Here is a 25,477-nt window from a genome sequence, read left to right as displayed (position 1 = left end):
TAAATTTTCTGTGATCTTATCCAAAAAATAGAAATATATTTTTATATATTTTTGTCCTACTTTTTTTTCTCTATAAGTATTAAATTAGCCGCAATACCAAATGGACTCTAAAACTAATTTAAATTTTTGTGAATCCTATATTACAAAGAGCATAAGATTTATACATGTATATTAATATCCACACAAGAGCATTTTCTAAAATAAATTTGATAAGATAAGTACATATACTTAATACATTAGAAGTTAAGGTGTAAAATTCAAGTCTATAAAATAGGTGGAGAGAGCGAGAGCATTGCACTTTTTTTATCCGTAGGTTGATATGCATCATATAGATTATTTTGACTAATCTGTACATAATAATTTTAAAATAGTATATATTCATCCATATATTAATTATAAGTAACTAAAGTATCTTATGGTCAAAATAACCAAAAGTTAAGTGAGTACTTTGTGGGAAATTAAATTTAGAAAGCCATTTCAAAACAGCCTATAATTGAAGGAGTTATCAAGTTAGGTTAGTATGGTTTCAGAAGCACAGAGGTTTCTGTGCTTTCGAGTTCTTTTCGATTTGAAACTTTCGAATCGATGATCGACTCCGTAATACTTGATCTAAAGTATTTAAAATATCTAAAAAATAAATTTTACAATTTTTCGATATCATTTACCTAGTCATCAGGGCTCAAAATCAATGAATAAAAATAAAAATTTTACAAAATTTGATGATATGACATTAAAATTTTACATCAAAAATATTTATCTTATTTTATATAGTATAAAAAAACTTTCTATCAAAATTTTACGTAATTTGAATATTTCTACACCGTTAAACTTGCAAACGGCTAAACACAATTATTAAAATTATTAATTTTGGGCCCTTTCGATCACTAAACAAATAATATCAAAAACCACAAAATTTGTTTTTTAAATATCTAAAATATGTTAAATCAAATCTAATAGAACTGATATTTAATTCAAATAATTTAACATTAAAAATAATTTAAAAGTACGAAAAACTTCGTAATAATATTCTAGCTTAACTCAGGAGTTACCTGCATGATTTTTTTTTTTCCCCTCATCCACACTTGCTCCACTGATAAAATTAATTTTTTCACTGACCGTCCATAGAATAAGTGGCAAAGGGCTTGGTGATTAGTACCCGAGACTTAAGTTCGAATTCTAATTGATTCACATTTCTAGCTAAATTTATTTCTAAATAAAATAAACAAAACGGATAGCGTGCTATATTTTTATTTATTTATTTTTTTAAAACCTTTTTTCGGAGCATCATATCGGGGTACAGCCATCTCGGACCCACCCACTCTCTCTCTCTCTCTCCTTTTCTTTTTTTGTTTATTTATTTATATTGTTTTTGTCCATCTCATTTAGCTGCGCTCGTGTCTCTCTCTCTCGTGTAGATGTTTCATTGCCCTTTCAGGATGTTGATGATGATGATGATGATGATGATGATGATGATGATGATGATAACAATATTCTAATCATGTTAGATCAATTATCTAATTATTTTCTTTTTCATTTGTGTCACAAATCACAATTCACACACCACACTAGCGTATTTCATTATGTATGAACCGTATTATAATCTCTTATAAATAATATTCTAAATAAAAAGGAGAGCCAGAGACTTGTTTGTTTGTTTTTTTTTTTTTTTTTTTAATGTGACTTGGGTTTGATCATGTTCTGTGAAATAGCCAAGTAAAAGCGACTTGAATGGTATCTGATTGACCCAAGTCGCTCTCCAAGTCGCTATTGCGCGAACCTGGTCCACGATCGAGATATCAATAAAATGTGAAAAGTTTGATGTAATCTACTATCGATACAAATCAATATCTAATACTAGTTCTGCTCCGTTCGTTACCTATTTGATCAATTTTTAATGGATTTATAATTACAGTAACATGCCCGTGGAACGGCAACGTTCGTCGTTTATTGAGTGTAACTTTTATTTTCTCTTATTATCTTTTGGTAAAAAGGTATAAAATTTATTTCAACTGTATACCAATTTGATTCAATTATTTGGTCTTTTAAAATTCAAATTTTAGTATTCAATCTTTTAATTTACGTAATTTAAATAATTTGATGGCTCTTCGGATATAAAATTTAAGCTAATTACTATTATTAATTAGTTTATAATTACATAAATTGTATAAAATATATTATTTAACTTGTAAAAATAAATGACACACTTAAATTTTAAATTAACAGGTCACTAACGGGCTCAAATTAAGTAAACTAAAAGTCCGAGTGATAAAATCAAAATTTTAAAAGTCATATAGTCGGATAAAAATGGATGATAGTTAATAAATAAGTTTTATACATTTTTATAGCATCTGTTTTTTCTTTTTTACTTTACACGTAAATATAATTGTTTTCTCTGTTTGTGGAATATAAAATCTATATTTTCCAACTATTCGACGATCTATACGAGCTTTTGTACAATTTGTAGATACTGCAGAGCATGTAAAATTACGCTTCAATTTTAGTGCAAGATGTTTAAATAAATTATATGATTTTTGTTGTTGTTGTTGTTGATAATATGGTGGACCAGGTCTAGGCACTAATATCATGCATAAAAATCATGGAGAGGGTGAGTTTTCCTCTTAGATTGCAAAATCTTTAAACTCACTGTCATGGGTCCGTGCTGTCCTTCTGAAATTTTATTTATTTATTTTTTTACCCTGTCATGGGGCACAATGTTGGCTTTTTTATTTTTATTTTTTTTCAGATTAGTAATTTTTTTAAAAAAATATTACAAATTTAAAAATGTTATATTTTGATAGTTTACATTTTTTTGAGGGTTGTGGCTGTTTTATATATTTCATATGGTATTTAAGGAAGAAGCACAAAAGTTAGTCTAATAAAAATAATTAAATTATAGATTTGCAAAGTATAGGGTTAATCTTATTATAAGCACCATTTTGTCCGTCCCTAATTACGATCAGAGAATTTTAAAACTTTAAATCTATCAAAGTGATCAAAATTATTCATCATTCTACTCAAAATATGACTAAATTTTAGTTTTTCTCTTTCTGTTAATTAATTATCACTAATAATACCCCTTCGATTAATAAAAAATAAATTAAAAAGAAAGAAGACTTTATCAATTGAAATAAGCACCAAAAATTTGAACCCCAAAAATAATTGTCATAAAGTGATAGTGAGTTGCATTACAAGTTATAAATTATATAATAGCTAGTTATAGCGAAGGGCAAATATATTATTTTATATTTGATGAAAAAAAATTAACTATCATATAATTTATAAATTTATAATAAGTGTTAATATTAATGAAATTGTCTCCATAAAATATAGTATTTTACTATTTCATTTCAAAACAGGATCTCATAAAAGACAAAGCAAAATCAAATAGCAGTAAAAATGCCATATTTTTTTAAAAAAAAACTCTTAAATTTGTTACACAAATACTTTTTAAAAGTTTTTAAAATCTCTTTAGACCTGTCCTTTTCTCCAGCTTTTACCAGGGACCGTGTGAGTGAGCGTATGCATGTGTAATAATAATAACAATGACAATACACACAGGTGCACACAACACATGGGTGTTGGTACTATCTTTAAAAAAAAATAAAAATAAAAATAAAAATTAACTCCCATTTAAAAACTTTTACTGTGTGGATCATGATCCCACCACGAACCCTGTTCTTAAATCGAAGTGAACAGGACAAATGCTCCTCACTTATTAATTTACACTACTATTAAATATTTTGAACCGATTATCTAATCTCTACAAATTTTATTATCTAATTTCTAATTTATCTTATAGAGTCAGACATTAGCGCAATTTGATTTTAAAATTTAAGTTAATTATTTGAATAAACAATTTATAGTTACGAGAGTTTATAAAATTTGCTAACTAAGATTGTAAAAATAAATAGTATATTTAAATTTTAGAGTCAAAATATTATTTAATTAATTTAAATTAAATAAATTGAAATGTTGAATAGTAAAATTAAAATTTTGAAAAGTCGGATAACTGGTTCAAAATTAATTCATAAATAAGCTAAATTGTATATATTTTTACTTTTTTTTAATCATTATCTGTAGGCCCCATTAAACTCCACCCCATCCTAAATCAACTTACTATCAAATATCCTAATAAAAATATTTGTTTGTGGGGTTCTGAGAGTTGGAAAAAAAAAAAAAAAAAAAAAAAAAAAAAAAAAAAAAAAAAAAAAAAAAAAAANAGTTTGTTCTATTGATAATTCTCTTGTCCTTTGCAGAGGAATTTTGTTATATTTAAGGGTTTTGCTTGCATTTTAGCAGATGAAATTAGTAGCTGTTAACTAAGGCCTCATTCGACATTCGTTGTCACATTTTTATTTATTAAATGCTAATTTTAATTAGTTTGATGTACTGTAGAAAGATTATTTTCATTGTCGTGATTGGTGAGCTTGTGATATATTTTTTTCAGCCAAATAATAAATAACATTTTTTAAAAAAAATTCTTTGAAAGTAAAAATATTTATCCTTAAACAAATAATTCGTCATCTTCTTCTAAGCTATTTTAGCCAAAAGTTCTATTTTAAAATATTAATAGCAGCAACAATATGAAATATGACCTAAAGATGTTTTAACAAAAGCTTTTATTCAATTGATGGAGAAAAGTTAAATTACGAACTTAAATAGCTTATTTGTATCATTTAGATGCCAAGAGATTACCATCATGGTATTTTATAAAAGACTTAGTTTTCGCAAATTCTATTAAAATTTTAAGTTTTGATTTATTCAGAATTATTTATAGTCAATAAATTAACGGGCCGCAATGATAATTAACGATCAATAACTAAAGAAGCTATAAATTTTATAATAATTTTTGTTTGTTTATAAAAAGAATACTCATTAAAAGAAAAGCAAACACGTTGACTAGCTCCAGGTGCATTCATCTTTATTATTATTATTATTAGAATTAGATGCACAAAATAACAATAATAGAGACAGAGATAATAATAATGATAAAACATAAAAGCCTCATTTGCACACTCACGTGTGCATGATGTGGCGCACGTGCCAAGCGTCAGGTGCAAAATTTAAAGCGGAGTTTTCAGAGGGAGGGGACGAGTGTGTGATTGGGTTATTAGCCATTTTAAGGAAAGAAAAAAAGAAAAAAAAAGAAGAACAAGAAGAAGAAGCATAGATTCATTCTCTTCTAATTTGGACCAACCCATTGGAATCTAATCCATAAAGTTGCATACTCTAATTAATGTGGAAATTAATTTGAATATTAATTATGTGCACATTTGTTTGGAGTAAAAGCACCACCTGGTGAAGATACCACATTTGGTTCAAATTTAAATCAATAATTGAACCGATGGATTCTTTTAGTATCAATAAATGTCGAATCATGGTTTTGATACGAGTCAAAATCGCAAATGAGGTTAGATGGATTAGGTAAGGATCTTTTGAAAAATATATCCAGTATTGTCATATTCGAAAAAATCGCAAAATATAAGTTTCATATTATCTTTTACAAAAACAAAAACAAAGAACATCTATGGTAGATATAAACTAGAATTCTACATAAAGCCTTAGTCTGATATTAAGACATATCTAATACTATTAGATAAAATAGAGTTGAGAGTTGGAACAAAAAACATATAAGAATATATTTTTATGTTCTCCGGTGAAACCGTAAAGCATATATCATACCGATTCATTATGATATACGAAACGTAATATTACGTACGGAAACAAATATGTTATTTTTTTCATCTAACTTTCTCGCTCAATCTCCCTTAATTTTTTGACCAGTTTTGTTCGGTTCTCACATAGTTTAGTTACTTCAATGTAGTTTGTTCGATATTTGTTTAATTGTGGATTGAGCGATACGGCACGAACAACATATTACATATTATAGTTTAAGTTACTAGATTATATATATATATATAGTACGTCTTCCGTACTTTCAAAAGTACGGAGATCTCCGTACTTATAAGTTATTTTCGATGATAGGATATCTGATTCGACGATTGGCTCTGTTAAGTATAATCTATCCTATTGAAATTATCTAGAAACAAAATTTTATAATTTTTTGAAATCATTTACCAAGCGATCAAAAAGTTTCAAAAATGACTATTTTAATGGCCGATGTGACACATTTTTAAGTTCAACTGTGTAGAGATATCCAAATTATATAAAAATTTAATAGAAAATTCTACTTAATATCAATAGCGAGCTTAATATTTTCGATTTGAAATTTGAGTCATTTATCACTATTTTTTATGAAATTTTTATTTTCAATCGTTCATTTTGAAGCTACTCGTTTACTAGACAAACAAAATCAAAAAATTATAAAATTTGGTCTTTAGATAGTTTTAATAGCTTAGATCATGTTTAACAAAACCGATCGCCGAATCCGATGTCCCATCATCGAAAACAACTTACAAGAATGGAAGCATCCGTACTTTCGAAAGCAAAAGAGCCTCTCTCGCTCTCTCCATCTCCTCTCTCGTCCTCCTCCTCCTCTTCTCTTCTCTTCTCTCTACATATATATATAGAGAGAGAGAGAGAGAGAGGTCTTTCGTGCTAATTAGGACACGGAGGTCTCCGTGCTCCTAACAGTTTTCGATGATGGAGCTTGAATCGACGAATCGCTCGTTAGACTTGATCTAGCGTATTTGAACTATCTAGAAAATAATTTTTGTGATTCTTCGGTATCTATTTTCCTAGGCGATCGAAAGGGTTCAAAATCAACAATTTTTAATAGTGATGATATACGCTTTGCAAGTTTAACGGTGTAGAAGTACTTCAAATCAGAAGAAATTTTGATAGAAAATTTGTTATACTATTTCACAGCAAGATAATATATTTGATCAAAATTTTAATGCTATATCACCAATTTCGTCGAGATTTTTAAATTCAGCCGTTGATTTGAACCCTTCTCGATCGTTAGGTAAATAATACACAAAAATCACAAAAATTATTTTCTAGATATTTGAAACGTTAGTCAAGTCTAATAGAGCCGATCGTCGATTCGGAAGCTCCATCATCGAAAACAGCTTAGGAGCACGGAGACCTCCGTGGTCTTAATAGCCAGCACAAGCCTATCATATATTAATATAATATATATTATATAAATTGAGCTAGAATACTTTTACAAGTATTATCCCATGATGCTATTTAGATTTAGCTCATTGGATCTATTCATTGATTACTAATTGCCTTTGAATCAAACACATTCCCACTCCTACCTACATCATCTTCAACTGCACCATCATCTCAACCTCACATCTCTCCATCCAATGGCTAAAAACTCAAAAGCACCACTCACATAATACTTTTACAAGTATTGTAGCTCAACTCTATATATATATATATATATATATATATATATATTATTGTAAAAATTGATTGTTTTTTTAAGAGAGAGAGATAAGTAGCATGCTATCTGCTTCGTTTATTTCTTTAGAAATAAATTTAGCTGAAAATGTGAATTAACTAGAATTCGAACTTGGGACCTCCGGTACCATTCATCAAGCTCTTTGTCATTCACTCATTGTGTTAGTGATCATTTGTGTTAGGGACGGTCGATAAAAAATTGACTATTTTAATGCTCAAAAAATTGATTTGATGCCCCGACCTGAGATCTACACAAGCCACAGAAAAAAAAAATCAATAGCAGGCAACTGAAAAGGACTTGGGAGAGTGAACCGAAAAACTCATCTATTCTTTGAATATTAGATGTCGCTGTTAGTGCTTAGGCAAGTGTGTTCTGTACTTAATTTTGAGGTAAAAAAGGTACAGAACTTATCTGTACTATGTACTGCATTAAGTTTGCTATTCAATTTTTAAAAATTTTGATTTTATTATTATATTTTTCAATTTATTTGTTTGAGTCAGTAGATGGTATTTTTATTTTAAAATTTAAATTAATTATTTACTTTAATAAATTTACAGTTATGAAAATTATATAAAATATACTAACTAAATCTGAGAAAATAAATGGCATATTCAAATTTTAAATTAAAGTATCATTAGCTTACTCAAATCAAATAAATTGAATGATTGAGTAGTCAAATCAAAGTTTTAAAAAGTTGGATAGCTGCCCCAAAATGATTCATAGTTCATCTAAGTTCTATGCATTTGTATCTAATTTTGAAGTACATAAGAAAAGGGCTTTATTTTTTAGCAACGGTATTTGCGTAGTCTTAAACTAAGTGTACATTTTACAACCCACTCATTTAGACGTTCTTATTCCCTACTTGTTCTCTCAATTTTTTTTTTTTAACAAACGATTTAAGAAGTTCTGTGAGTCTTAGAATACTTGGAGTGTAAGATTTACACTTAAATATATAGTTGTGAGCAGGAAGAGGAACGGAGTCAAATTAAGACTCACTACGGCCATGGCCCCCCCAGCTTTTAAAAATTATATGTCAGTCCTTTATAGTAAAAATTAAAATATTACAATTTTAGTTTTTTGGGGGCCAAATTATTTATTTTAAAATAAAACTTGTGTCTCAATCTTTTTCCGAACCCGCAGTTCTCTTTCTTCGGTTTTTATAGTTTTGTTCATTTTTAGGCACATTATCGTTAGTAATAGATGGTCAGTAAATTTGACAAATTTTTTTTCTTACTATCCGAGATTGATTTTATTTTTACCGCCCCCCTTCTCTCACAAACCTTAATTTCGTGGCTTCGTCCCTGGTTGTGAGATAATATTCTTTTTTACTTCTTAGAGGGCATAGTTGTTACAAGATTATAGGTATAACAGTTAAATGCATCTAAATTTTCCGAACTTTCAAAATCTTATATTTACCTTCCAAATTTGTAACATTTTATTATGGACACCTGCATTCATACTCCATCAACTTAAAGTGATTAAAATTCGTTAATTTGTCAAAAAACCATAAAAAATGCATGCCAGCTGATGCCAAAAGTTACTTCAGTGTATAAATTGGCCATGGTAATCAAAATTTAATTTGTAAAAGTTAAATAATTAAAATTAATCTTCATATTGTATCTTACTTGTAGGATTATAATATCTATTACTTACCCAACATTTTCTTATCTATGATCGAATACGCGCTTCACAAGTTGTCATTATCAAAGTTTCGTATCAATTCAGAAAACACGCCACATTATTTTCTTTCAATTCATACGGACAGCATTGTGGTAGGTGAAATATTTCTAATTTGTCTTGTTACAATTTGGCGCGTAATATATTAGACATATATTTCCTAAATCAAATTAGTTGATAAATCCCGATACATTAATTACTGTGTCTTCACTTGTTTTTTACGTACAAATTTTCATAAGCATACATTAAAAGTTCCTCTCAAACGCTGCTCATGAATTAACATATTATATGCTCAAATTTTCGACATGCAATATATTGTCACATGCTAGTGCAACCTTTTTTCTCTCCATATATATTTTAGTCGGTATTATATATAATGCGTAAATCATAATATTCAGTAAAGTGTGGTTGATGAGTTTATATTTCTATATGTCGTCAGATTAGTGGCTTAACTAAGTTTCTAATTTAGTAAATAATATTTAATTATTTAAAAGCTTAACATAATGAGTTCATGCCCATTTATTCATTTTTATCAAACATTGTAATCTAACCAGCCCAACAACCTAGATGAAACTCATCACTCATTGGCTAGTCTAAATTATTAGTTAAATTCATTCTATGGGATTCCATTCAACATCTCTCACATTTTTTTAAACACAATATCAGAGCATAGTAATTTCTTAAAAAAAAAATAAAAAAATACATCATAGCATAGTAGATAACATGAGTTGAATGCACTCAAGAGATCTTGTGATGGATGAGCAATAATACCTTAAACTAAACCTCAAATCATTCTATGTTTACTAATGCTAAGTACTTGATAATAATTGCTCATGTAAAAGACACATTCCCAAATAAGAAACCTATCAATGGTCATGATCATTAAAGCTTCATTAAATGTGTCCAATCTTAAACAAGTTTTTATCGGGTATTGTCCATTTTTTAGTAGTATAAAAAGGGTGCGAGGTCGCCAACAGATGAGACAACGCGATCTCACCAAACCTACTTAGCTAAGCTTACGGAATTTCATCGACGCAAGTAGCAGTAGCAGAATATTTGACGAACAAATTTAAAACTTTTTTATTTTTCATAGTAGATGCAATTTGACTAAAAAAGTAAAATGTTCGTGCTTCTTTCGATAACTCTTAACAAGATGAACCAACAAATAACTAAAGCTCCATTTAAGATTACAGAAGAATTATATAATACGCGGTTATCGTACTTATTTGTATGATAATATATGTAATCCTTCGTTTATTTTTATTTATGATCTTACTAGGGAATAGAAAAGTATATTATTTTTATATTTTTATATTTTTCTTTCCACTCAATAGTGACAATAGCTGTAAAATTACAACATTAAAGCATTAATGTAAAAACAAAATAATTGTGTCAATAGGGTTTTGTAGAGATGTTCATTAATTTCAATTGGTTGTTGGTTGGTCCCATCACCAATGAGGTGGAGATGTACAAAATGAATTGCAATCACTTCCCCGTGAGTCTTGCTATTTGCCGGTCAATGATGTAGAGGGGATCTAAGTGTCCTTTCACTGCATGGGGGATCAAAATAAATAAATATATATATATAAGGAGTTTTTTTTTTGTAAAAAAAAATAAAAAAAAAGGTGGGAAGGGAGAGTCCATCAACTTGTTGAATGAAGATAAATTAATATATAATAATATGTATAATAATGCCACCTAACAAGAAGTGTTTTCCCTGGCTCTAAACAAATTAAGAATGCGTTTAATACAAAACAGTTCATCTTTGAGCATGAGTCATATTGGGTTTAATTTACACACTAAAATATGTTATTTGAAGAGTATGATCGGTGGAATAAGGCCTCTCATAAGCTTGTTAGAATTGTTGAGTTTATAATTATCGAAATGAACTTGTCCGACAATTTAAATTTTTAGAAAAATAAGAGTTTTTTCGTATGATATCAGAATAAAAGGCACTAAATTTAAATTTTCTATTGTGCTATTTCATACATTATAATTTGATTTTTTTTTTTTTGGTTGTTTTAGGCCTCTCAAAAATTTCGAGTTCAAATACGGGGGAGAAAGTAATGGTTATTTCACAAGAATTGAACAGGTAATAGATCTTGTAAATTAGGATTCAAACGACTTAGAATTAATTATGTCCTTAAATCTTCTTCTTTTTGGAGTCCTTTTATGTTTCTTTGACATCAACTTAGACTAAATAGTGCAAATCAAACAAATTAGAGTATAGAACAATAGTTTTAATGAAAATAAAGACACTAATACCAAGTTTGCACAGGATGAGCAAATCCGTATTAGGACTATCACACACTTGTCTTATTTCCATACTATTAACATAATTAAGAAGGCACAAAGTACTCCTCGATTCCATGTTGAGCCAATCCCATAATTATGTACCATCACAAACCAATCCATGTATTCATGTTGCCTTAATCATATATTAATGGACAAGATAATATCTTGCTTAAGTACCATCTTAATTTGGTCTTGTGAGAAGAATAATCAGCTAACTTAAACGAGCAATTAATTAGGAGGTACATGTATATTTTATATGTGTGATAAGTAATAAGTTTTTATTGGGTGAGCACATGTCACTCTCTCTCTCTCTAACTCTTGTGGTGCCAAAAAATTAGCTGTCTGAGTGGGGGAGCTCATCATCAATTGACAGCATTCACTTGTCCCTTGTGCAGACAATGTCCTGGTCAGGGACTAGGAAAAAGATAAACAGAGAGAGAGAGAGAGAGATTCAGTCACATTACAAAGGTACAACCAAATTGCCTCTATGATTGCACCTCTCTCTCTCTCTCTCTCTCTCTCTCTCTCTCTCTTTCTCTCTCTCTCTACAACTTTTCTCTCACATCAGAGTGTTTGTTACTACACACACTCATCCTCTCTTGCTGTAGAAGAGCAGTACTGCTAACATGTAGCTCAGGAAAGTCCTAGAGTATTATTGAATTGTTGATGATCCAGCAAATACAAATAAATACTGTTTGGGTGAAATCTGCAGTTTAATTAATTAACTTTGTTTCTCAGTAACTTTTTGACCTCAAGTACATAGATTGAAAATTCAAAAGCGAAATCTAACTGAATTCGTAGTAATTTAATGCACGCTAACTATAGAGTGGTGGTCAGTCGGTTGGCGTACTTAAACGACCGCTGGTCAACTCAAAAATTTACTGAATAAGAATAATGGTACTTATATTCATTTCTGTTCAGACCATCTAAATCAAATAAGTCGAGGCAAATTGTTTCATGTCTATTCAATTTGATTCTGTTCTGTCCGTCAATTCGGAGATTTGTTCGGCGATTTAAGGAACCCGCTAGCTAAATCAATTGTTTACTGTTAAGAAAGGAATAGTGGCTCATCAAAATTATGTAGAAGGACAGATCTTTTTATTAAGGTACATTACAGCATTACTATAATAATAATGGCAAAAGGGGAAAAGTATGAGAGCCCATTTCAAAAGCTAATCCCTCTGCTCCCTGAAACTACTGTCCTTTTCTTAAAAAGAAAAGAAAAGAAAGAAATTAACCCATCTTTTGCTCTTCCTGGGCATTGCATGGGGGTGTTGGCTCCACATGTGCAATGCTTTACAGTCCTTTCCCATGTGGGTGGTGGGGAGGGGGAGGGCTAAAAAGATTTTACATCATGTCAAAATGAATCAAAAAGTGTGCAGGTGTAAATGTACCCTGCATGCTGCTTATATTTTCAAGATGCTAATGGTTGGAGTGGAGTGAAGAAGATCTTACTTATTGTGGCCATTGCTAAGACTTAGATGTGCCACAAAATTTTCCCTAGGATACATGGTATTGGTTGTGAGAGGCAAAGTCATTATTTGGTGGTTAGAGTTTTCGTCCGCTTGACTACAGCTTCTGTACAAATACTGCTTGAATACAGCTATTCAAAAAAAAAAAAGAAGAAAATTTTCATATATGATTCCTTTGTTTTCTGATCTATAATTATATTAATTTGCGCTTTGTTTACTCAGAAGCATCAAAATTGCCTGTTTACCATGCATGTAGTTTTTAACTTCTTGAGCACGGAAGTTACATTATGCCTGTTTCGCACCCTATCACTTTCTCCTTATGACAAAGGTACAAATTCCAAATCAGAATTTCTATTGTTAGGGCATAAAGTATGAACATTTCAACTTCTTGCCGCAGAACTAATTAACTCCAAACTTTTTCGCTTACAAGATGTTGTTCTACAAGACTTGGTCGATCATATCTATAAGCAGAACAAATAACATTAGTTGCAGTAAATTTAGCATTTTCTCCCTAAGAATTTTGAGCAGGTGATATATATATATATATATATATATATATATATATATATAGAGAGAGAGAGAGAGAGAGAGAGAGAAAGAGAGAGAGAGAGAGAGAGAGAGAGCAGGATTGCTGTGCTCTNTAGTCCCCACCAAGCCCACACACCACTGATTCAGCACCATGTGACAATGTCAGTGAGTGTGTCCTTCCCCCAACTCCCTACCCCCCCCCCCCTATACTGCACTAACCACAGCAACCACATACTAAAAAGTTAATGCATAGTCCAGTGCTTTTTAACTCTTTTTTTTTTTCTTTTTTTCTTGAGTTCTTCTTTCTTAAGATGATTAGCAATGTTTTAAAATTCGAGTCGGATCGGCCAGTTCGATAGAAAATGAAATAAGATAACTGGACGGTTAGAACTCACCAACCGGGAACATCGAACCCGTGACGAAATCAATGAATTGTTTGAGTTTCTTGACCAATTGGATACCCCTTCATAGGCCCCGGATGCGCATTTACAAGTAATGAGCCGGCTTGCATAGCCTCTCGTAAACAGAAATGTTTATCATTTTCTTCTGCGACGGAAAGCTGAAGTACGATTCTGAAGTCGAGAAATCAGACGTTCTAATTTGTAACTTCTGATTCCGCTATAAAATATAGAGGCGATTGAGGGGAAATTTTTTATGTTTTTTTTTTTTGTTTCATGTAGTGCTTTATTATCAAAGCGCAATTTGGAACACTTCACTTATTAATGCGATTGCTGATCTGGGGGTTTCAAATTGCATCAAGTAACCCTAGAAGGAGTGTGTGTGTGTGTGTATATATATATGAGCAAGGAGTTGTAGAAGAAAGCGTTGGCTCATGCGTCTGAGAATGATGAAGCTCTCTTGATTGGTATCACTCCAAACAAACTTTTCATGCACTTTATGATCTTTCATAGTGTGTTGTTGTGTGCCCTTGTATAGAAAAAGTTTTCTAAAAGGCCCAAAGGCCAAAATATATATATATATATATATATATATATTTTAAAAAAGAGAGAGAGAGAGAGAGAGAGAGAGAGAGAACAATTTCTGTACAAGGGCACACAACAGCACAACAGGAAAGATAAGAGAGAAATCATAAAGAAAGGGGAAGGAGTGGGGGGAACCACACCAACCCCCCCATGTGGGCATCAGTTGGATTTTTATTTTAAGTCATTCCCGAACTTTACGGGCAGAAATTTTAGGAGCTTTAGAGAGAGAGAGAGAGAGAGAGAGAAGGAGATTCTCTGCAGACTCAGTGTATAAAAAATTTCTATACATCGAATAATTTGATAAGTTGTATCGCATTCGGAGATGATAATTTGACGGTCAGCTGATCTAACATAGCGATTGAGATAGTCTGAGTGAGATCTGACTATCCGTTTCAAATGTAATAAGATGATTTCAATCATTAGTCGAAATTAGCTTGTTTTTGAATAATTAGATAGATTTAAATAGTGTATAGAAATTTTCTGACCATCGAAGGTGCAGAAAATCAGGACGCAAGTTTTGGTGGGAGGGAGAAAGTTGCATACTTTTGGCGAGGTTAAGAACACTGTTTTCAGTGGAGACAACTCATTTCCACACTGTGGTGGCTTTCAGAGGGATGTGACCACCCCCTGTAGCATTTGTCTCCCCACCAAAGCCCCCTTCAATTTTTGTCTATTTAAATACCCCTCTTATAACAAAATATATTTTTTTTTTAAGAAAAAAATTGGAAATTGTGGGGTCAGATGAGAATCATCAGATCATATGGGGGGGATTATATTTTTCATATGATGGCCATCCATGTGTGGGATTGTCCTGTCTCCCTACATTATACCCCTAAAAAAAAAAAAAATTAAGTAAAAAGAGGCACAGAAAAAAAAAATAAAAATAAAAAGCTCAACTCACACCCCCACCACCCATTACCCATAATAAAATAGCACTTCATGGAAGTAATAACAAAGCATTTGGTGCTTTGGAGTGTTAGCTAATGATGCCTTGGCTCTGTTAATGCTCATATATTTATATATTTTTTGGTTATTTTAGTTTTTACTTTATTTGCAAATGCTTTTTCTTTAGCTTATTTATTTGCTTTATCATTTGTTTAATGCTATCACACAAGTGTCCCTATCTTTCAGATATTTGCCCTTTACCAAGGTCCAAGGTGCTTGTAAGATGCTGTGATCTCATTCACTTGGAGATATTAATAATTGATGTGGAAAAAACCTAATGATTTCACTAGTATGCAACTTTAGTTACTTAAGAAGATGCTCTCCTCTCCCCTTTCTCCAAAATAAAAACTAAAAAAATAAAAAAAAGATTCTCTCTCTCTCTCTCTCTCTCACTCACTCTCTCTCTCTCTCTCTCTCTCTCTCTCTCACACACACACCCACACACCCACACACACACACATGCTGTGGTAAAAGAGGTAAAAAGGACCAAAGCAATATTGTGCTCTGATTGGTTGGATATTTCTTGTACCATTAATTATTGATATTTCTTGTACTATTAATTGATTATTTGAGAGAAGAGTTAGAATCGTCTCTAGAACTTTCAAATTGGAATTCTAATTCTATTTAGGGCACAAAATGCTTGTTTTTTTTTTGGTTTTGGACAATTCTTGATATAAAAATTTTCTGTACGATAAATATATGGCAATGATTCAGCAGTTACTTTGAAGGACAGAAGATAGTTGATTACGATCTGTTTTATATAAAGAAAAAAACTATCTCGATGCAACTAGATTAAATATTATACATCTACTCTTTTAAGTAGGAGTCGAAATACTGCTATAAATTTGCAACGCGGAAAATTAGAGAATTTCAAAATTTCACCAAAATAAAAGGGAGAAAAGAATTTCAAAATTTCACCAAAATAAAGGGGAGAAAAATAGAAAAAAAAATTTCTCTCACACTCACACCAACAAGCACCAACCCCAAGCCCCACTTTTATTATAGTACTACATAAAATCCTCAAACCTTAAACCCCAAAGTGGTCTTTCATCATAAAACCCTGTACCAAAGAAAGGGAAAAAAAAAGAAGAAAGATTAGAGAGAGAGAGAGAGAGAGAGAGGAAAAGTGAGGCATGAGCACACTAGTACATGAATGGAGCAACAACAAGCAAAGAAAAAAAAAAAGAAAAAAAAAAGAATAGGATAATACATTCCCTTTAATCACTCCACTGAGGGGTTCGGATCACCACCCACCAAAAAGATCTCCACGAAATTAAGTTATTGGTTAAGAGGTCGTTTTCATGTTATTTGTGTTATGGCAATGCATTACTCCATCCCCTCTATGTTGCTAATTATGTCACAGCAACAACAAATATTCAGATGCAAAGGGCAAAATGGGGCTCATATTTTTTTGGACTGTAATGTAGTCTCATCTTTGTTTGCCTCTAGCTGGGCTAAAATGAATGCCAACTTTGAATGAGTCTACCAAAGTCGTATGAAAAAGAGAAGGAAAATGCCTATGTCCATCTCATTCCTCATAAATATGTTAGTGTATCTACTTGTGTGGCCCGAGCACGAGTATAACAATCTAGCTTACTAGCACTACTAACTCGCTGAATCCAAGCCACTGGCCTAAAAATACTTAAACTCGATTGTTAGTTCTAGTGTGTCGGTCATATGTAAGCACCTACATTTTTCCGCATTATCCGATGCGGCACGATTAATGTGTCACATACTCCTTCCGTTTTTGCCTGCAACGATCTCGCCAGTCAAATCACACACTAAGACTAGGCAATGTGAAGCCCATCTGGACACTTTTCGACTAATAAACCGACTATAAAACTAGCCGTAACAACCATTAGCATTAATAGTTTGCTGTACTCTAAACCACTGGCTTAAAATGCTTAAGCTCAAAGAGGAAGTCAGAAATACGAATCAACTAGTGACTCTTCCATGTTGAGCTCATCACGAACCCATTCGAGATCTAATTTTTGGGCCGTTACATTTGAAACTACGAGCGTTTGATGGCCCACCAACTAGGCCCAATTAGGGCCCATCCACCTAAACTAGGCCTGTCCGGTGAGCCTCTTTTTTTTCGATGGGCCGGACCTGAAGTTTTGAGGCCCGCCGAATCCGGACAAGCCCAGAGTCACGTTATCTAGCCTAGGCCTAATATATGTTCATGGACGACTCGGCCCAGCCAAGTAAGTGTTGGTCCGTGACAGCTAAAATTAATCGGGTCGAATTTAAGCCCCGGCCCAATCTTGGCCCAAAAATTACGGAGGGCATAAGGATGGATTGTAAAGAAAAGGCCAGCGCTTAAGTCCAAAAAGTTCCAAAGCACTTTAAAACTTTCTTTTTTGAATGCTATAAAATTAGGGTAAACTTCAAATACCGTCCCTATAGTTTTGCACTTTTCCACTTTAGTACTATATAGTTTAAAGTGTATCAAGTTAGCGTCCTATGGTTTCATTTTTTTATCTTTTCGTTAGCTTCTCCATTAATATTTCGTTAAATTATATATAAAAAAACATCAGATACCTCACTTAAGTTTATCGAATATTCACTTTAACATCCTTTAATTTTAACCTTGTTACTGATTCAACGAAAAAAATTAGTGAAATTAATAATAAAAAGATCAAATAAAACTATAGGACACTAAATTTATACGCTTTAAATTATAGAGTACTAAAGTGAGAAACTGTAAAATCACGGATATGATATTTAAAGTTTTTTCATAAAATTATAACGAGAATCTGTTCTGGCCAACTCCTCTGTGGAGATTCTCGTCATAATTTTACATCTTTTGCCCAGAGAAGATCAGATATTTTTAGATACCGTAGTTCCAGAGTAGGCATTAATTGAGGATTGCGTTGCCCAAAACATCTGCATTTATATTCGAGGTCTAATTTGAGACTGCGTTATCAAAAATTGCCTGCTTTTATATTATAAAAATTTGAAAAAAAAAACTTTAGAGCTCCTCTTTTCTAATGCTTTCCTTTTTGAACTCGCTACTGGGATTTTCCTCCGAGAAAAGTAGTTTCAAATAATATTTTCCAAATTAGATTGTTGGCCTAGTCATTTCAAAAAATTCACACTTAGTAAAAAACTAATGAATTGTTTCCTAACCTAACAATGGACTAAGTCTTTTTTTTATTTTTTTTGTGAGATCCAAATTATCTAATTTGGAAAATATTATTTGAAACTACTTTTCTCGGAGGAAAATCCCAGTAGCGAGTTCAAAAAGGAAAGCATTAAAAAGGTCATGGACTAAGTCTTTTTTTTATTTTTTTTGTGAGATCCAAATTATCTTTTACTGCTTCAAATTTAAAGATTAAATCTATTGATTTAATATATCGCAGTCCTAAACTATTATTTAATTCATAAAACATTAATTTTGGAACTTGTAACATTACTCCATGACCTTTTTAAACTTGCTATGAGGAATCAGTTTTTTTTTTTCGGAAAAAATATTAAGATAAAAAGTTATTTTAGTTCAAGTTTTTATTTTTTGTTGTCAAATAAATATCTTGAATGATTGTAATACTAAATAAAGCCTTTTTTTTTTTTTACCATAATATAAAATTTTTCTTATAAGTATCAAAAAATTATATTAAAACAACAGGCTCTAGAGTTGGTTCACCAAACTCTTCCTTTAGGTTCGGTAACGGCGAAGCATTCCATGATGTGATGTATTTGCCCGTTCGGTGTGTGCATGTGCGACACCTACGAATATTTTTTTAATATATACTAACATTTACTCATTAAACTTTACTTTTAATTTTAGTTAAAGCATGTTTTTATCAAATCAAATATATTTTTTCAAGATGACATGGTAGTTGCTGTCTCTATCGTATCATATCTAAAATATAACGAGAGGATGATTCAATTATTATATCATCTCAGAACAAACAAAATTTATTTATTAGAGTGCTATGTCAAATGGCATGTCAATAAAATTAGCTACCAGAGTTTGATACAGTAACTTAATTAAGACGAAAATTAAAATTTACCAACTCAATTATTATTATCATAAATTAAGGTTGAGTGACACAAATGAAATATTGCAGTACATACAAATGACTAACGGCATAATTTACCCAACATACTTGGTCAAATCCGTGTAACTTGCAAGGATTATTAATTTGGACCGGGTCAAACTTAATTAGAGATCCCTACATGGATCCAACCAGAACCCGACCCATTTCCTTTTCCATTCGGCTCGGTCGAGCCATTTGGTCCTTATGAATAATAATAATTTTAATAAAATAATAATTAGATAAAAACGCTCCAATTAAAATATATAAATATAATTATTATAAATTATTGACAAAAATAACAGCTCCTTCGAAGCTGGCCGTTTCCCAACTCTCCTCTTCTCCGCGGCTCCCCCTCTCCCCATTCTCTCTCTACTGCAGGGAACAAAAAAAAAAAAAAAAAAAAAAAAAAAGAAAAAAAGAAGCAAATTTTGGGGTGGAGGGTTAGGTTGCTTTCAATCGGTACCAAAGGTGAGTCAGCTCCACGTGGCCACATAGCTTTTTGTGGGGCCCTTTGACATCCCTTTTCATTGGCTCTTACCACGAAACAAAGCATGGGGCTTATTCTCTTTCGGTTGGTGTTCCTACAACCTTTTTTTGGACCAACCAAAAGATTGCGAATATTATTTTGGATTTACNCGGGGGCGGAGGGGGTGGGGGAGCGGGGCGGGGGGAGTCGCTCCCGGAGAAGATCCACCGATGCCGCGGCGTAGTCCTCGTCGTCTCCGCCCCGCTCCTCCTCGTCTCCTTCGTCCTCCTCCTCATGCCGCGGTCCCCCGATCGGCCCATCCTCGACGAGGGCGCCGCCGCCGTGGCGATCGCCGGGAGAATAGCCGGGAGGAAGACCGTGCCAGGAGGAGGAGGCGGCAATGGGCTGTCGAGGAGCTACGCGGTGATCTTCGACGCGGGGAGCTCCGGGAGTAGGGTTCATGTCTACTGCTTCGATCGGAATCTGGATCTGCTCCCCATCGGGAAGGAGATCGAACTCTTCGTACAGGTAATTGCGGTTTCCCCGGATCGAATTGAGTAATGTGAACTAGCTTTACTGCATCTGAATCAGTATCTGTATGGATTTACCTGAACTTGCTTGTTTTCCAAGCGATTGCTGATCGATAGATTGATTTAGTAGGAAACTATGTGTCCTTGTTCACGCAATGGATTGATGCAACACATCTTCACTTGATATAGTCTTAGGAGGATTGATTTGCTAAAAAAGAAACAAAATCTGAGAATAACGAGTACATGACATTGCAGTATCTATCCAGGGAGTAAACTAACTTTTAAGTCACTCACAAAGTTAGTCCGCTAACTTAGCACAGTTGACTTTGCCAGATCATATCCTTACGCCTTGCGTAGTTATTTCTAGGATTCCAAGTCTCCTGAGAATTGAAGATCCTGAATGCAGAGTGTTGTCCCAAGCCAAATTTGTTGGGACATAACAAAGGGCGCCCGCGCATTTAGCAACAGCAACACTGTTCCATTGGGCAAAAGGCTGTAAGCTCCTTCGTACTGCCTTAACCTCCTGACTGGTTGGGAATTGTTAAAGTTAGTCAATTCCCTGAAGCTAGCATTGTCAAGCATGGTTCGTTGCTAGCTAGCTGAACGTATATGCAAGTTTTTAATCTATCGCTACTTCAAGTTGTGCCATTCTGGCAAATGTCAGGTTTAAAGGGATATAGAAGTGCCATAGCAACAACATTTTTCTAACAAAACAATGCATTTCGAGCCTATAATATGCGATTAAAACTTATTCTCTGTTTATACTTTCAAAACTTAGTTGCTATTTGAGATTGGACATTTCATTCTTCTTTTTTCTTTGTTGTGCAGCTAAAACCTGGCTTAAGCTACTTTGCTAAGGATCCTCAAGAGGCTGCAGATTCACTTATGCCTCTTCTTGAGAAAGCTGAAAGTGTGGTTCCACAGGAATTGCGAAAGAAAACACCTGTCAAAGTTGGGGTAAATCATAGTTTTTCATAGCTTGTGAAAAACCTAAAAATTTCGCATGCTGTTCTTGACAATTTAATGCTTATGCAGGCCACTGCAGGTCTGAGAGCATTGGGAACTGAAAGATCTGAACAAATTTTGCAAGCGGTAAATATTCCTCTTCAGTAGTAGTATTGAACTACATATCTTTTGACAAGTCTTCAATAAATATTCCTCATTTCCAGTCTCAGTTGTGTTGATTGTCAATTCACATATATAGAAAAGTTCAGTTTTAGTTTTTGTTACTCTCTGACATTCCCTAATCTGCTTTGATTTGAACCTGCATTACACAGGTCAGGGATCTCCTTCAAGAGAAGAGCTCACTGAAGTTCCAACGGGATTGGGTTTCTGTTCTTGATGGAACTCAGGAAGGTGCTTTTCAGTGGGTATGGCATCTGAACTATTTCATCTTCGAACTCGATATTTTGTTTCATGGTAGTTATTTATAACCTTCCATTTGTATGAAAATGCAAAATATGCGACTAACCGTGTATCAACTGGTGAAAGAAAATTGAAAATTGCTATGATCTAGCTATATCCTTATGTTGAACCTGATTTGAAAACTTTGCCATTTTCTGGCTTGCTGGTTGCTACTGCTCTTCCATCCAAGTGTATTGTTTCACCCCTAGCAGACACTGCAAGCTTTTCTACATGATTTATTCCTTTCTCAGTATAAACTAATAAAGCAAGAATTATACTTGTTTTGCAAATCTATTGCTTTCTTATATGAACTTTTGGGTTGTAAATTTTGGCTTCTTATGTGAGAACATTTTGATCTTATAGGTCGCCATCAATTATTTGTTAGGACATCTGGGAAAAACATACTCGCACACAGTAGGGGTGGTTGATCTGGGAGGTGGTTCAGTCCAAATGGCTTATGCGATTTCAGAGAAGGATGCTGCAAAAGCTCCACAAGTATCAGATGGAGAGGATTCATATGTAAAGAAACTGTTGCTTAAAGGAACCACATACTACCTTTACATACACAGGTCTGACATCTTCCTTTATCATTTTGTTAAATCTCTGCTTTCTACTGCTTCTTTTTCTCTTTGTTCTTAAATTAAACTGTCCCTTTACATAAAAAATAGACAGGATTTGAATTTTAGCTCCTCACCATTCATAGCATTTGATGTAGTGGTGACTCTCGAAGCATCCTTGGTTTGAAGGATTTGTAAGGTTTATTTTCATTGGAAGTGAGTTGGAAATGGAATAGCTCCATTTGGTTTCCTTTTCTGATAAATGTGGCTTCTTTTTGTCAGAACAATCGACTATGGTGTTATTTTATAACAACCTAGAATTTCTTCATCCTAGGCGAATTAATTTAACTAGAATTACTAAATTGAATTATTTGACCGTGTGCGAACGGAGGTGAATCAAAGTTGATGTTCCAATTATATCATTCATTTTAAACATATCCATTTTCTGTCAAAGAAACAAAATTTTTCTTATATATATATATAAATATTATTATATATAGTATATATATTATATATGAGTCGCGGCTTACTAATTCTTTATGAGTTATTGACTTTCTAAACTCATAAAGTTTTCGGCCCTTGATTTATTGCCATATGATCATTCCATTCCGTTAAATCAATACTATTTAACACAACTACTACCACCAACCCTAGGGACCACTATCATTCTAAGTGGGACCACCATCATCCTAACCAAACATCCCATCAATCAACGTTTAAAAATTTATGATACAAGGGGGTCTATAGCTCATAAAGTAATAGTAGCCCAAGCCATATATATATATGATTATATATATATATTATATAGACTAGAGAGAGAGAGAGAGAGAAGTGCGCTAGCATGCTTATGGAATGCCGGAGGGCTCCGTGCTCCACTTTGGTTTTGGATGTTCGGACTTTGGAATCGGAATCGCTCGCGATTTTTTTTTTTTTTTTTTTTTTTTAAAAATTTTTTAGACTTGATCTAAGAGTATTTGAAGTAATCTAGAAAGTAAATTTAGCGATTTTCGATATCATTTGCCTATGACTCTGAAGTGCTTCAAGAAATCAACGTTTGAAAAATAAAATCTACAAATATGATGATATTCATTAAAATTTAATCAAGTTATTGATCTTGTTTATATGGTATAAAGAATTTCTAATCAAAATTTCATCAGTATTTGGATATTTCCTACACCGTTAAGAACCTTGCATCCCCGGCTCACCACGCCATTAAATTATTGATTTTGAGCCCCTTCGATCACTAGGCAAATGATATCGAAAAATCACAAAATTTATTTTCTAGGTACTTCAAATACTATAGATCAACTCTAACGGAGCCGATCGTCGATTCGAAAGTCCGAACATCGAAAACAACTTGGAAGCACGGAGGGCTCCGTGCTTCCATAAGCATACCAGCCCACTCATATATATATATATATATATATATATATCAAGAGAGCAATCAACTTTTCTGGTTACATTTCAGTCTCATCCAAACCGAGAGCATTCCCTTAGCAAACCTCCACTAGTTGGGCTAGTTTAGACTAGGGTGAAGATTGGCATTTTTTGGTATAGGGATATTCTTTGCATCTAACTTGTAGTTGAGCTAAGAAAAATGGAGTATATTCATTCTCTGCATCAGGCATCTTATTGAATTTTCTTTTTCGTGCAGTTATTTACATTATGGTCTACTGGCTGCTAGAGCAGAGATCTTAAAGGCTGGTGATGGCGACAGTAACTGTATATTGGATGGCTATGATGGTATAGGCACCTTTTGCCCACTTCCCTTCCAAAGATTATCATGACTTCATTATACATTTTCAGCTTCCTTTTCTTGATTGGGATGAGTTTATTTAGGATCATCCTTTTCTGAGATGCTCAGGACCGACCATCACTTGTGGCACTTATTACAGTTAGATTAGTAAGCAAACAAAATGGACCTGAATATCTTTGGCGGCATACTTGGACCAGATATAGCTAATGGCACTGAAATTATCTCTGTTATATTCTTTGCAAAGTAATTTTCAATTGGATTTTCCATCTTACCTGTAATTTTTCTTTCCCTCTGTGTTGATAGGGTTGTACCAATATGGAGATGGTGAATACAAGGCATCAGCTTCACCTTCTGGTGCTAGCTTCTCCAAGTGCAGGAGTGATGCACTTAGAGCTCTAAAGGTTGATGAGCCGGCATGCACCCACATGAAATGCACGTTCGGTGGTGTGTGGAATGGTGGTGGTGGAGATGGACAGAAGAACTTATTTGTAGCCTCCTTTTTCTTCGACAGGGCTGCTGAGGTGAGCTTAGCGCCAATCTTCTCTAGATCCATATCACGTACTCTTCGTAAATGTTGTTGACTCTAGGGTTTTGTTCTAAGCGGCTAATCATTTATACTATCCTGTTCTCAGGCTGGCTTTGTAGACCCGAAGCAGGCAGTGGCCCAGGTTAAACCCTCGGATTTCGAAGAAGCTGCTCGCCGTGCTTGTAAATTGAGTGTAAAGGATGCAAAGGCCACCTATCCTCTCATATCCACGGACAACATTCCATATCTTTGCATGGATCTCGTCTACCAGTACACACTGCTCGTGGATGGATTCGGTAGGCCCTAATCTAAAATCATTTTCATTTGGGTCACTCTCTGGAATTTCAAAGTTTAATATCCCGATTGATTTTGCTTATTTATTATGCTCTGAATAGCTGTGGAGCCTTACCAAGAGATCACGTTGGTCAAGAAGGTGCCGTACGGTGATGCCTCCGTCGAGGCGGCGTGGCCGCTTGGTAGTGCCATTGAAATCGCTTCATCATCATAGAATACGACTTCTAATTTCAACTTTGCTGAAAATTCATTTCTGGTGCTCGGGTGTCGACATTTCCTGGTCAATGAATATGCGTAAGAGAAGGCTCAAGCTAGAGCTCTCCGGGTGATGCTCGTTCGCAGTATTGCATTACGAATTTGCTTGGCTCTCCAATACGTCGTTACTTATACGTGAGTGGAGGTGGAGATGGTTGAACCAACCGATGTACCTTTGTAGCCATTTGAGATCTGCCTTGTTAGCTGACGCAGCCCCCAGATTAGGATCTTTGTCATTTTCTTTTTCTTTTCTTTCTTTTTCTTTTCTATTTTTTTGGCTTTGTCATAGATACGGAAAATTCTTATTCATTGAGCTCGCTCTTCTTGTTGTATGTATCGTACTCGGCTATTGCATTGACTTCTTTCTCTCCTATTTT

At 33.3% G+C, this 25,477-nt stretch overlaps 1 protein-coding gene across 1 annotated transcript; it reads left to right on the top strand.

Moving 5' to 3' along the window:
* LOC109723810 (probable apyrase 1) lies at positions 19,105-25,473 on the top strand. The gene is made up of 10 exons (XM_020252295.1): positions 19,105-19,125; positions 19,863-20,306; positions 21,137-21,265; positions 21,344-21,400; positions 21,586-21,678; positions 22,076-22,281; positions 23,924-24,012; positions 24,329-24,546; positions 24,658-24,847; positions 24,947-25,473. Exons 1-10 carry the CDS (start codon positions 19,105-19,107, stop codon positions 25,057-25,059), a joined length of 1,560 nt encoding a protein of 519 aa, XP_020107884.1. The 3' UTR covers positions 25,060-25,473.

The sequence above is a fragment of the Ananas comosus genome, linkage group 18 (genome assembly GCF_001540865.1).
Source record: "Ananas comosus cultivar F153 linkage group 18, ASM154086v1, whole genome shotgun sequence".
Lineage (NCBI taxonomy): Eukaryota > Viridiplantae > Streptophyta > Magnoliopsida > Poales > Bromeliaceae > Ananas > Ananas comosus.
This window is presented reverse-complemented; position numbering and strand designations above follow the sequence as displayed.